Source organism: Symphalangus syndactylus, chromosome 12 (genome assembly GCF_028878055.3).
Source record: "Symphalangus syndactylus isolate Jambi chromosome 12, NHGRI_mSymSyn1-v2.1_pri, whole genome shotgun sequence".
NCBI classification, from domain to species: domain Eukaryota; kingdom Metazoa; phylum Chordata; class Mammalia; order Primates; family Hylobatidae; genus Symphalangus; species Symphalangus syndactylus.
Window position 1 is genome coordinate 138,255,232 of NC_072441.2, and position 11,956 is coordinate 138,267,187.

General features: G+C 43.8%; 1 protein-coding gene across 25 annotated transcripts in view; it reads right to left on the minus strand.

The window, feature by feature from the left end:
- The window catches only part of MACF1 (microtubule actin crosslinking factor 1), a 408,649-nt gene that overhangs the window by 141,228 nt on the left and 255,465 nt on the right, over positions 1-11,956 (minus strand). For 21 of the 25 annotated variants that reach the window (XM_055255176.2, XM_055255175.2, XM_055255173.2 and 18 more), the window contains 4 exons: positions 11,555-11,704; positions 7,869-8,084; positions 7,633-7,782; positions 1,073-1,306 (listed from right to left, as the gene is read on the minus strand). The exons of the other annotated variants lie outside the window; for them this stretch is intronic. In XM_055255176.2, the coding sequence (XP_055111151.1) occupies positions 1,073-1,306; positions 7,633-7,782; positions 7,869-8,084; positions 11,555-11,704 (750 nt within the window). The remainder of the gene's footprint in view (positions 1-1,072; positions 1,307-7,632; positions 7,783-7,868; positions 8,085-11,554; positions 11,705-11,956) is intronic. 25 annotated transcript variants of the gene reach the window in all.

The following is an 11,956-nucleotide window of genomic DNA, read 5'->3' on the forward strand; positions in this document are numbered from 1 at the left end:
TTCATTAATTATCCAAAGGTTATATCATGCTATATAAACTCCTGAATGAGAGCATTGCACATGCTCAGTTTTCAAAGGTAACCTAAAGCTTTCCATCAGTATACCTTAATTCCAATATAGTTGAAAAAATGAGACAGTAATAGGGGACATATGGCACCAACTACCCTAATTCCCTTAAAGTCTGACTCAAAAGCTCAAATTTTTGCACAATATTTAATAAAGGAGCCCTTGAGACAAATTTTATGGTGATAATGACAATTCTAGTATCATCTTGCTATATGCCAACTTACTATTCAAATAGCAGAAATGGCATGAACATCATTCTGGGTATTCTAAGGTTTTGATGTTATTATTAATGTAATTATGTTGAGTTGAGCTTTGCAAGAAGAGAGTTGTGATGGAAGATGGTAGGACGGTTAGTTTTTGGGTTGTTTGTTTGTTTTAGTATTATCCCTGCTTCTACATACTGTTTTCCATGATTGAATAAGCGAATAAGCACTGGGCACTATAGTGTGAGGAAACGTGCAAGAAAATAATATTAATTCTTAAAGATGCAAAAATTAATACAATTCTAATAAAAATTTCCTTGTCAGGAAAGGATTGTCAAGGAACCTTACTGTAAATCATTTGAAATAGATTAAATAGAATGAAACTGATTTCAGAACCCTTCTCCTCAAGAGCACAGAGTATCTAGATGTTCTTATGAGCCCTCAAAACAATGCTAAAGGAGAAAGTAAAGTAGGGAAAGGACTAGATACATGATTTTCATTTGAAAGTCAGAGACAATGAGATACAGTGAAGGAAAAGTCTCACTAAAAGAAAACACTTGCATATGTATACACATGTCAACACATACATTCTCTCACACATACATAAAACCAAAGACATGGCAAGAACAACAGCCAGAACAGGTGCCTCCTGGACTAGAACCATGCTGGCTTGCATGACATGAAATTTCAAAACTGGTAAACCCAGGCTCCTGCAATCATGACACACAGAGTCTGGCCAGAAAACCCAATGACAGAGGACATCCCCAAAGACAAACTGAGCCCAGCTGCTGGTTCAGTCTGACCTTCACCAGGGCTTCCTGCTCCATTTGTTGAAGATGGCCCTGCAAGGCATCCACCTGAGCTGCAGTCTGTTCCAAAATGTCCTGGAAGGACCTCTGCAGTTCATTCAGAAGCCTCAGCATCTGTCGATTCTGCTGAGGGGACAAGTCCTGGGCATGTTCCGAGATAAAGAACTGAACATCAAAAGCAAGAGCATCCAGCTGAGTTTTCCTCTCAGCCATGGGCTGTTTCAAATCCTAAGGTAAATGGAAAAAGGAAACAAAAAACAAAACCATGATACTTCCATTTCTCAGTCCATGAAGAAAACCAACAGAATCAGAGAGGCTAATTTCCTGTATTTTCATAACTGGCACTAATGATTCTAGGGCCAAACTAGAATTAAAGTCTCTCTCGGCCGGCGCGGTGGCTCATGCCTGTAATCCCAGCACTTTGGGAGGCCGAGGTGGGCGGATCACAAGGTCAGGAGATTGAGACCATCCTGGCTAACACGGTGAAACCCCATCTCTACTAAAAACACAAAAAATTAGCCAGGCGTAGTGGCGGGCGCCTATAGTCCCAGCTACTTGGGAGGCTGAGGCAGAAGAATTGCGTGAACCCGGGAGGCAGAGGTTGCAGTGAGCCGAGATTGCGCCACTGCACTCCAGCCTGGGCGACAGAGCGAGACTCCGTCTCAAAAAGAAAAAAAATGTCTCTCTCACTTTTGGTCTCTCCAAACTCCTCATAAATTAGAATTAAGTTTCCTTTACTGGACCTACCTTGATTTCCAAATGCAGTAAGCAGCTCAATTATTTACGCTAGCATAATTATACTATTGTTAATCCAAAATATCTGTGATTATTATTATTATTATTTTTTTGATACGGAGTTTCACTCTGTCACCCAGGCTGGAGTACAGTGGCGCGATCTTGGCTCACTGCAAGTTCTGCCTCCCAGGTTCATGCTATTCTCCTGCCTCAGTCTCCCGAGTAGCTGGGACTACAGGCGCCTGTCACCACGCCCGGCTAATTTTTTGTACTTTTAGTACAGATGGGGTTTCACTGTGTTAGCATGATGGTCTCGATCTCCTGACCTCGTGATCTGCCCACCTTGGCCTCCCAAAATGTTGGGATTACAGGCATGAGCCACCGTGGTGGCCTTTTTTTTTTTTTTTTTTTTTGAAACAGAGTCTTGCTCTGTTGCCCAGGCTGGAGTGCAGTGGTACAATCTCGGCTCATCGCAACCTCTGTCTCACTGGTTCAAGCAATTATTGTGCCTCTACCTCCTGAGTAGCTGGGCCTACAGGTGCTCACCACAACGCCCGGCTAATTTTTTGTATTTTTAGTAGAGACAGGGTTTTGCCATGTTGACCAGACTTGTCTCGAACTCCTGGCCTCAGGTGATCTGCCCTCCTTGACCTCCCAAAGTGCTGAGATTACAGGCGTGAGCCACGCACCCGGCCATCAATTTTTAAAAAAAGTTTTGGAAAGTATAACATGAATTTCTGATCTGAGATGTACCTAATTGTACTTTCTTAGGTTCAAATATCTATTTGTATCTGTCCAGCAATGACTTACTGGTAGGCCAGTACTGAGAAAATATATAATTTGTTTGTGATTCGCTAAAATTTTTGTTTTTTGAGACAAGATCTTGCTCTGTCACCCAGGCTGGAGTGCAGTGATGCATACAAAGCTCACTGCAGCCTGGACCTCCTGGGTTCAAGCAGTCCTCTCACCGCAGCCTTCCAAGTAGCTGGGACCACACATGCACACCACCATGCCCAGCTAATTTTTTAAGTTATCTGTAGACATGGTGTCTCACTACATTGCCCAGGCTGGTCTCGAACTCCCGGGCTTAAGTGATCCTTCCACGTAGCCTCCCAAAGTGCTGGGATTACAGGCATGAGCCACCACGCCCAGCCTAAATTTTGATTTTCTGAGTAAATTATGCTGTTTATACTATTTTTAAAACTGAAAGATTACACTCAGACTTTCTTGTTATAGTTATATTTTTTCCTTAAAGTAGTAAAAACTGTCCAAACACTAAAATCTTCTGTTTTCAGACTATTAAAAGCAAGTAATCTTCCCACATTTAGTGATTATCAATTATGTTATACTGGATCTCCATCACTTTGAAACTGAGAGTAGATCAATTGAGAGTAGTCAATCCTGCAGAACAGGCAGAAACGGCTTCTTGAATATTTATCATAATGTTACAGTAGGTAGTTAGGCAGACATAAGCAGGGCATGAGAGGCCCTGCCCACCTCCACATCACCTGATGGTCACCTCCAAGAATGTCAGGTGACCATCAGGTGATGGTCAGGTGGTTGTTCAACCCTCTCTCTAAAATAATAATTGGTTGCAGCCAGCAACAGAGAAAGGCAGGCTCTCAATAGATAGAAAACACCTAAAGCTGGTGATTAGCAGCTTCCCGGTAAGATCTCAGGAGCTGGGCGAGTGGGCTCAAGCATGCGCACTAAGAGGTAAAGTGGCTGAGTTTAAACTGGTATATGAACTTCCTCTAAGAATGCTCGACTGGTAAGGGAAAAATGCCTCACGTGAGCACGTATACAACTTTAGTAAACACACTGCACATGCGACCCCTCCCAAGGGCTAGCAGGTCACTGCACATGCAGACAGCCCACCCCAAGGGAAGAATCAGGAGAGGAGAAATGTAACCCCTGGAAGCATGCCAACATATAAAACCCTAAGTCAAAGACAGACAGCACACTTGGATCTCTCAAGTTGCCCGTTTGGCCCTCTTCCAAGTGTACTTTACTTCCTTTCATTCCTGCTCTAAATTTTTTTTTTTTTTTGAGATAGAGTTGCACTCTGTCACCCAGGCTGGAGTCCAGTGGCATGATCTCAGCTCATTGCAATCTCCACCTCCTGGGTTCAAGTGATTCTCCTGCCTCAGCCTCCCAAGTAACTGGGATTACAGGTGCCTGCCACCATGCCCAGCTAATTTCATGTATATTTTTTAGTAGAGACGGGGTTTCACCATGTTGGCCAGGCTGCTCTTGAACTCCTGAACTTCAGGTGATCCTCCTGCCTCAGCCTCCCAAAGTGTTGGGATTTATAGCCATGAGCCACCACGCCTGGCCCTAAAACTTTTTTTTTTTTTTTTTTGAGATGGAGTTTCCCTCTTGTTGCCCAGGCTGGAGTGCAATGGCGCAACCTCGGCTCACCACAACCTTTGCCTCCTGGGTTCAAGCGATTCTCCTGCCTCAGCCTCCCAAGTAGCTGAGATTACAGGCATGTGCCACCACACCTGGCTAATTTTGTATTTTTAGTAGAGACGGGGTTTCTTCTTGTTGGTCAGGCTGGTCTCGAACTCCTGACCTCAGGTGATCTGCCCACCTCGGCCTCCCAAAGTGTTGGGATTACAGGTGTGAGCCACCGCACCCAGCCCTAAAACTTTTAAATAAACTTTCACTCCTGCTCTAAAACTTGCCTCAGTCTCTCCCCCTGCCTTATGCCCCCTTGGTCAAATTCTTTCCCCTGAGGAGGCAAGAACCGAGCTGTTGCAGACTCACATGGATTTGCCGCTGTTAACAAGACAAAGCTTCCTTCCTCTGTGAACATAATAATTTAGGAAACTATCACTGGAAAAACAAGGCTCAGACTGGTGTTCTCTGCTACAAGAGGATTCATATGTTATAACTAGGGGAGGGCATCAATGCATGAAATGCTCTATGTCTCTATGTTTTTATATCTCATATTATGTCATGGTAATTTTTTTCATGCTTCCTTCTTTGTAATATCTTAGCAAACAGATAAAGCCTGAATAAAGTTTGAAACTCTCTCCCTCAGTGATATCTTTGGATAAAGGGTATAAAAAGAGGAGGCAGGTCAACTCTTGCATGATAAAGAGGGATGAGATTGTGTATAAGGTTGATCATGGACAAACTTTTATGTCTGCTTCTCTTAAGATTGGGGAAGAGGGAGAAGATAGAACAGAAGGAGGGGACATTTCTAGTTCTGTTCTGACATTCTAAAAAGTTGAAGGAGAGGGATATCTCTCTATAGCAGAGGGTTGATAAACCACTGTAATACCTGATATAATCTTAAATAGAACAAAAAAAGAGAACAATATTGGGGAGAAAACTCTCTAGCTCACATGTATCTCATGGTCTTAACTTTTCTCTCATTGACTAATAAAATGAATCAATTAATCTGGGGCTTAAGAAGAAGAAAAGCAACTCTCTAGGTCAGGGGGATCAACAAACTACGGCCCCCAAGCAAAATCTGGCCTGTCACGTGTTTTTGTAAATAAAGTTTTATTGGAACATAGCCATAGCCATTTGTTTATGTACTATCTACGGCTGCTTTAATTTTGAGTGATTGCAACAGAAATAGGTCTTTTGCATATGGTTCATAAAGCCTATAATATTTATTATCTGGCCCTTTATTTAAAAAGTTTGGCCGGGCGCGGTGGCTCAAGCCTGTAATCCCAGCACTTTGGGAGGCCGAGGCGGGCGGATCACAAGGTCAGGAGATCGAGACCATCCTGGCTAACACGGTGAAACCCCGTCTCTACTAAAAATACAAAAAATTAGCCGGGTGTGTTGGTGGGCGCCTGTAGTCCCAGCTACTCGGGAGGCTGAGGCAGGAGCATGGCTTGAACCCAGGAGGTGGAGGTTGCGGTGAGCCAAGATCGTGCCACTGCACTCCAGCCTGGAGGACAGAGAAAGACTCCACCTCAAAAAAAAAAAAAAAAAAAAAAAAAAAGTTTGCTGGCCAGACACGGTGGCTCACATCTGTAATCCCAGCAATTTGGGAGGCCAAGGTGGGTGGATTGCCTGAGGTCAGGAGTTCGAGACCACTCTAGGCAACATGGTGAAACCCCTCTCTACTAAAAATACAAAAAATTTAGCCTGGCATGGTGGTGTGTGCCTGTAATCCCAGCTACTTGGGAGGCTGAGGCAGGGGAATGGAGGTTGCAGTGAGCTGAGATCGCACTACTGCACTCCAGCCTGGGTGACAGAGCGAGACTCCGTCTCAAAAAACAAAACAAAAAAAAGTTTGCCAACCCATGCAGTAAATAACCAATCAAAAATTCTCCTGAGTTCAGTCATGGTGGAAAGCACTGCAGCGATTTCACAGCAACTTAGAATTACCACTTGACCTAGCAATCCCATTATTGGGTATATACCCAAAGGAATGTAAATCATTCTATCATAAAAGACACGTGTGTGTATGTTCAGTACAAAGATATGGAATCAACCTAAATGCCCATCAATGGTACAATGGATAAAGAAAACGTGGACATCACATTTTATGGAATACTATCCAGCCATAAGAAAGAATGAGATCATGTCCTTTAAAGCAATATGGATGGAGCTGGAGGCCATTATCCTAAGCAAGCTAACACAGGAACAGAAAGCCAAATATGGCATGTTCTCACTTAGAAGTGGAAGCTAAACAAGAACACATGGATACTAGGAGGGGAACAACAGATACTGGGGCCTACTTGAGGGTGAGGGGGTGGGAGCAGAGACAGGATCAGAAAAAATACCTATTGGGTACTATACTTATTACCCAGGTGATAAAATTATCTGTACATCAACTCATGACATGCAGTTTACCTATATAACAAACCTGCACATGTTCCCCTGAAACAACAACAAAAAATCTCCTGAAACTGGTATGTGTGTGTGCATATAGGATTGGATCTTGGTCAAAAAAGAAACAAAGGACGGATCCTAGATGCTCATTTATAAAGAGAGGATGAGATTGATAATAACAGGTCATTCAGTAGACGGTCTCTCAGAGAATAGCTGAAAGGAGAAATGATCATTATCACTGAAGCTCCAGGGATATGATTTTTTTTTTTTTTTTTTTAAGACGGAGTTTCATTCTTGTTGCCCAAGCTGGAGTGCAATGGCACGGTCTTGGCTCACTGCAACCTCTGCTTCCCGGGTTCAAGCGATTCTCCTGCCTCAGGCTCCCAAGTAGCTGGGATTACGGCTGCCTGCCACACTGCCCGGCTAATTTTTTTGTATTTTTGATACAGACGGGGTTTCACCATGTTGGCCAGACTGGTCTTGAACTCCTGACCTCAGGTGATCCGCCCGTCTCAGCCTCCCAAAGGGCTGGTATTACAGGTGTGAGCTGCCATGCCCGGCCAGGGATATGATAATTATAAACCTAAACATAGCTGACTTTATTTATAAAATGGAAAATCAGACTTTCTAAGAAAGATAAATGGCCGGGTGCGGTGGCTCATGCCTGTAATCCCAGCACTTTGGGAGGCCAAGGTGGGCGGATCACCTGAGGTCAGGAGTTCGAGACCAGCCTGGCCAACATGGTGAAACCCCGTCTCTACTAAAAATACAAAAATGAGCCGGGCATGGAGGTAGGCGCCTATAGTCCCAGCTACTCAGGAGGCTGAGGCAGGAGAATTGCTTGAACCCGGGAGGCGGAGGTTGTGGTGAGCTGGGATTGTGCCACTGCACTCCAGCTTGGGCGACACAGCAAGACTCCGTCTCAAAAAAAAAAAAAGATAAATATGGATACTAGTTTGCCTAGCAGGAAAATAAAATTGATCAAACTCAAAGGACAAAGAAAACGTGCTTGAGTTTACCTCATATTGTTGGAGACAGCGGTTCAGGCTGTCAACATCTGTTTCACTATTAGATCCCTTGCTGTTCAGAATAAGATTGGTATTGCCAACCCAGGCTCTCAGATCTTGAAGTCTGCCTTCTAGCTGTGTGTGCTGATTTAATACTTTAGTCTAAGAAATAAATGGAAAATCACATTATGAAAATCTCCCAGCCACCCAGGCTTTGTGAGCCTTTATGAATAAAAGCAAAATGCTACCTTTTCTATTTCCACAGCATTCTGGAAGTGGAGTAGCTTGGAATTCCAAGTGTCACTCACAGAGCTCAGAGACTTCTGAAGATTCTTGGCATCTTTCTCTAGAGCCTTCAACAGTTGAGCAGGAACTTCTTGAGGCTGGCTGATGATAATCTGATTCACACACTCCAACTCCTGACTGACCAAGGTGGTCAGATCCTTTAACTCCCTGTCTAATACCTGAGGGAATAAAGTGGAGTTACCTATAAAAGCAAGACTAGAAACCCTCTAGGAATCAGCTGTGAACACATTTCTCTCTCACCCCATGTCTACACACACTTTAGGGCTTAGAAAATGTTTTTATGTACGTTCATTAGTTTACTTGGTTCTTGCAATCACTAATTCATGAGGTAGGCAAGGTAGATGTTACTGTTCTGGATTTACAGAAGAGATGCTTCATTGCTTAAAAAAAAACGTGAACGGTGTCCAAGGTCACCCAGCTGGTAAGCAGTACAGCCAGGACTTGGAGTCAGGTTTTCTCACTCAGTGCAGTGTGCTCCCTCCACTGTAACTTGCTGCCTCTCTGAGAGTGTCAATATGCCTCTCCCCAAGGAGCAGCTGTGCAGAATTAATGTGCTACAAAATAAACCCAACGGATGACTCTTCCACTCTAAATTCCAGGGTCATGGAACCAAAGAACACAAAGCTATCCCCAACCAGCTTTTCCACTCATCTAGTCTGTAATATTCTGGTCCTCAACAGATTAGCCAGAAATAAGCTGTGGAAGAACTTGATGGGGTTCTTGCCCCACTTGTTCTTTGGGGCATCATCCTCAGCCCCGGTTCAGCTACCCTACCCAAGGCCACACACTAGATATTGAGAGAACCAGTAAACCACTACAATCTGTCTTCATTGTGACTCTAATCCTATGACAACTCTTAACCTCCAATTTCAGTGAAATAGCCACTCTTCCTCCCTCTCAAGGCTGTCTTTCTATGTTTTTAGGGGACTGGTTCTATCAGTTACCACTTCCTCTCTCTTCTAACTTCAAGTTCTCCTTTTTAATTAGTTCTTTCTCCTCAGTCCAAAACCCATTCAAAACAATCCTTTCAATCTATCTCCTTCGAGTAGTGTCCTACCTCATTCCTTGCCTGTACCTAAGACTTCTGGAAAGAAGGATCTATATCAATTGTCTCCACTTTCCAACCTTCCATTTCTTCCAGCAGCAAGTTAGTTTATATCCCATCACTCCACTGAAACTGTTCAAAGTCACCAGTAACTTTCGGGAGCTGAATCTCCCCTTTAGTCCTCATTGTACTCAATCTCCCTGTGGCAGTTACTAGGGCTGACTCCTCCTCCTCTGGTTTCTGTGAGACGAGTGTTTCCAGGTGTTCTTCAGAGATCTCCAGTTAGACTTTTTCAATCTATTTTTGTTGTTGTTGTTTCTTTGTTGGTCCTTTAAATGGTAGTGCTTTTGAATATATTTTTCTTTCTTTTTTTTAAGACGGTCTCACTCCATCTCCCAGACTGGAGTGCAGTGATGCATTCATAGCTCAATACAACCTCAAACTTCTGGGCTCAGGCAAATCCTCCTGCCTCAGCTTCCTGAGTGGCTAGGACTAGAGTGTACACCACCAGGCTTGGCTAATTTCTTACTGTGTTGCCCAGGATGGTCTCAAACTCCTGGGCTCAAGCAATCCTCTTGCCTTGGCCTACCAAAGTGCTGGGATTATAGGCGTGAGCCACTGTGACTGGCCCTCAGTATGTTTTTCTTCCTAAATAGTCTGTATTTTGTCCAAGTTTCTTTTTCTTTGTTTTAGCCTCTCCTTTTGTATCAGAAGCTTTCTGGATGCTGAAGTAGAGTGTAATGCTCTAAAAAGCTGACTACAAACTCTGCTGGCTGTAGTCTTCACTGAGAGTGATGGAGCTGGGCCATATAGTTGGGAAACCACTTATATCAGTACCATTAGGTCTTCCCCCTTGGGCTGGTCAAACCATAGCGGGAGCAAGGATATAGCTCAAAATTCAGTTAGTATGTGAACTTTCAGTTAATCCTACTGATTTCTATATGGAATATTTACCTTCAATAAATGGCTGCTCTCCCTAGCCAAGAGACACTTTGAATTACTTTCCTCAGAGGATGAATATCCAGTCTTCTGTTAGAGCACAGCATGAGCAGTTGCCAGGCTATCTGAAGTAAGTTGAAAATCTAAAGGTCTAATTGCTTCTTTTTTTTTTTTTTTTTTTTTTTTGAGACAGGGTCTTGCTCTGTTGCCCAGGCTGGAGTGCAGTGGCGCAATCTCGGCTCACTGCAAGCTCCGCCTCCCAGGTTCACGCCATTCTCCTGCCTCAGCCTCTCCGAGTAGCTGGGACTACAGGCGCCTGCCACCACGCCCGGCTAATTTTTTGTATTTTTAGTAGAGACGGGGTTTCACCGTGGTCTCGATCTCCTGACCTCGTGATCCGCCCGCCTCGGCCTCCCAAAGTGCTGGGATTACAAGCGTGAGCCACTGCGCCCGGCCCTAATTGCTTCTTAAACAGACTTTAAACCAATTACAAGCCTGTTTGCATATCCATTTTCATCTCTTTCTGGTGCTCCCAATTTTTGAGGCTTTGGGGAGTTCTGTAGTGTAAATCAGGTTGTTCCTTAGCTTCCTCCACTTTAAGTTGAGGATCTGGTTTACTCTAGCTTGCTAAGGTAGTTACCGCCTCATCCAGCTGCTTTCTAACTTCTAAAATTTTACTGCTGTTTTCTCCTCTCTTGCTCTTTTCTTTATGAATTTATGCGCTAAAAAAAAAAAACCCAAAAAACCTTTTCCCTGATGTCTTAGTATAGTTTTAGGAAGTAAGAGAGATTAACTTACATATCTAATCGACTGTTTTAAGCCTCCAACATTTCTTGCTTGAATTACTGCAATAGTTTCCTAACCAATCACTCTGCCTTTGAACTTACCTAAATCAATCCAAAACCACGCAGATAACAATTGGTAGGGCCGGAAGTGGTGGCTCACACCTGTAATCCTAGCACTTTGGGAGGCCGAGGTGAGCGGATCATGAGGTCAGGAGATTGAGACCATCCTGGCTAACACGGTGAAACCCCGTCTCTACTAAAAATACAAAAAATTAGCCGGGCGTGGTGGCAGGCGCCTGTAGTCCCAGCTACTCGGAGAGGCTGAGGCAGGAGAATGGCGGAAACCCAGGAGGCAGAGCTTGTGGTGAGCCGAGATCGCGCCACTGCACTCCATCCTGGGTGACAGAGTGAGACTCCACCTCAAACAACAAACAAACAAACAAGAAAAATTAGCCGGGCATGGCGGCGGGTGCCTGTAGTCCCAGCTACTCGGGAGGCTGAGGCAGGGGAATTGCTTGAACCCAGGAGGCGGAGGTTGCAGTGAGCCGAGATCACGCTACTGCACTCCAGCCTGGGCAACAGAGCAAGACTCTATCTCAAAAAAAAAGAAAAAAAAAAAAAAAACAATTGGTAGTAATTACATTCATAGCCAAATCCGAGGTCTGTTCAAGTTTATCCTTTATAAATCTTATCCAGTCTATCCAAATGTAGCCCATCCCATAATTATCTGACAAGGGTCTGAGATTGTTTATCCTAGAATAGAGTGCAAGCAGGTCCTAGTAAGTCTTGAAACCTTCAAGGAAGATGGAGGCAGCTATCTTGAAGCTGGTGTCTGTGGTGGAAGTCTCTGGGAACCTACCTTGGCCTGACACAGCAGATCCTGTAGTTCTTTCAGGTTTAGCTCCAAAGGTTGAATCTGTTTGGTCCTCATTTCAATGTTCCGTAACAGAGACAGATAGGATACTAGCTTTTCATCATGTTCTAAGCAGAGTTGCCGGGTAAATACATTCTGTGGAGCCAAAAAGAAAGCTGACTCAGTTCTGACATTCTCCTGTAAGTCAGCTTTAGAAGCAGGCAGGGGTTTTTGTTAGACAAATAGAAGCAATTTTTACTGCACACAGAGTGGGATAAAATAAAACATTTTGTTTAAGTCATTTCAAATCAATAGACAAAGGTGATTTTACCAATTTCCTCAGAGAGCAGAAGCTCAGAGCTATCAATCTACAAGCACCATTTTACCAAAATTTCCAAAAGCTATTCT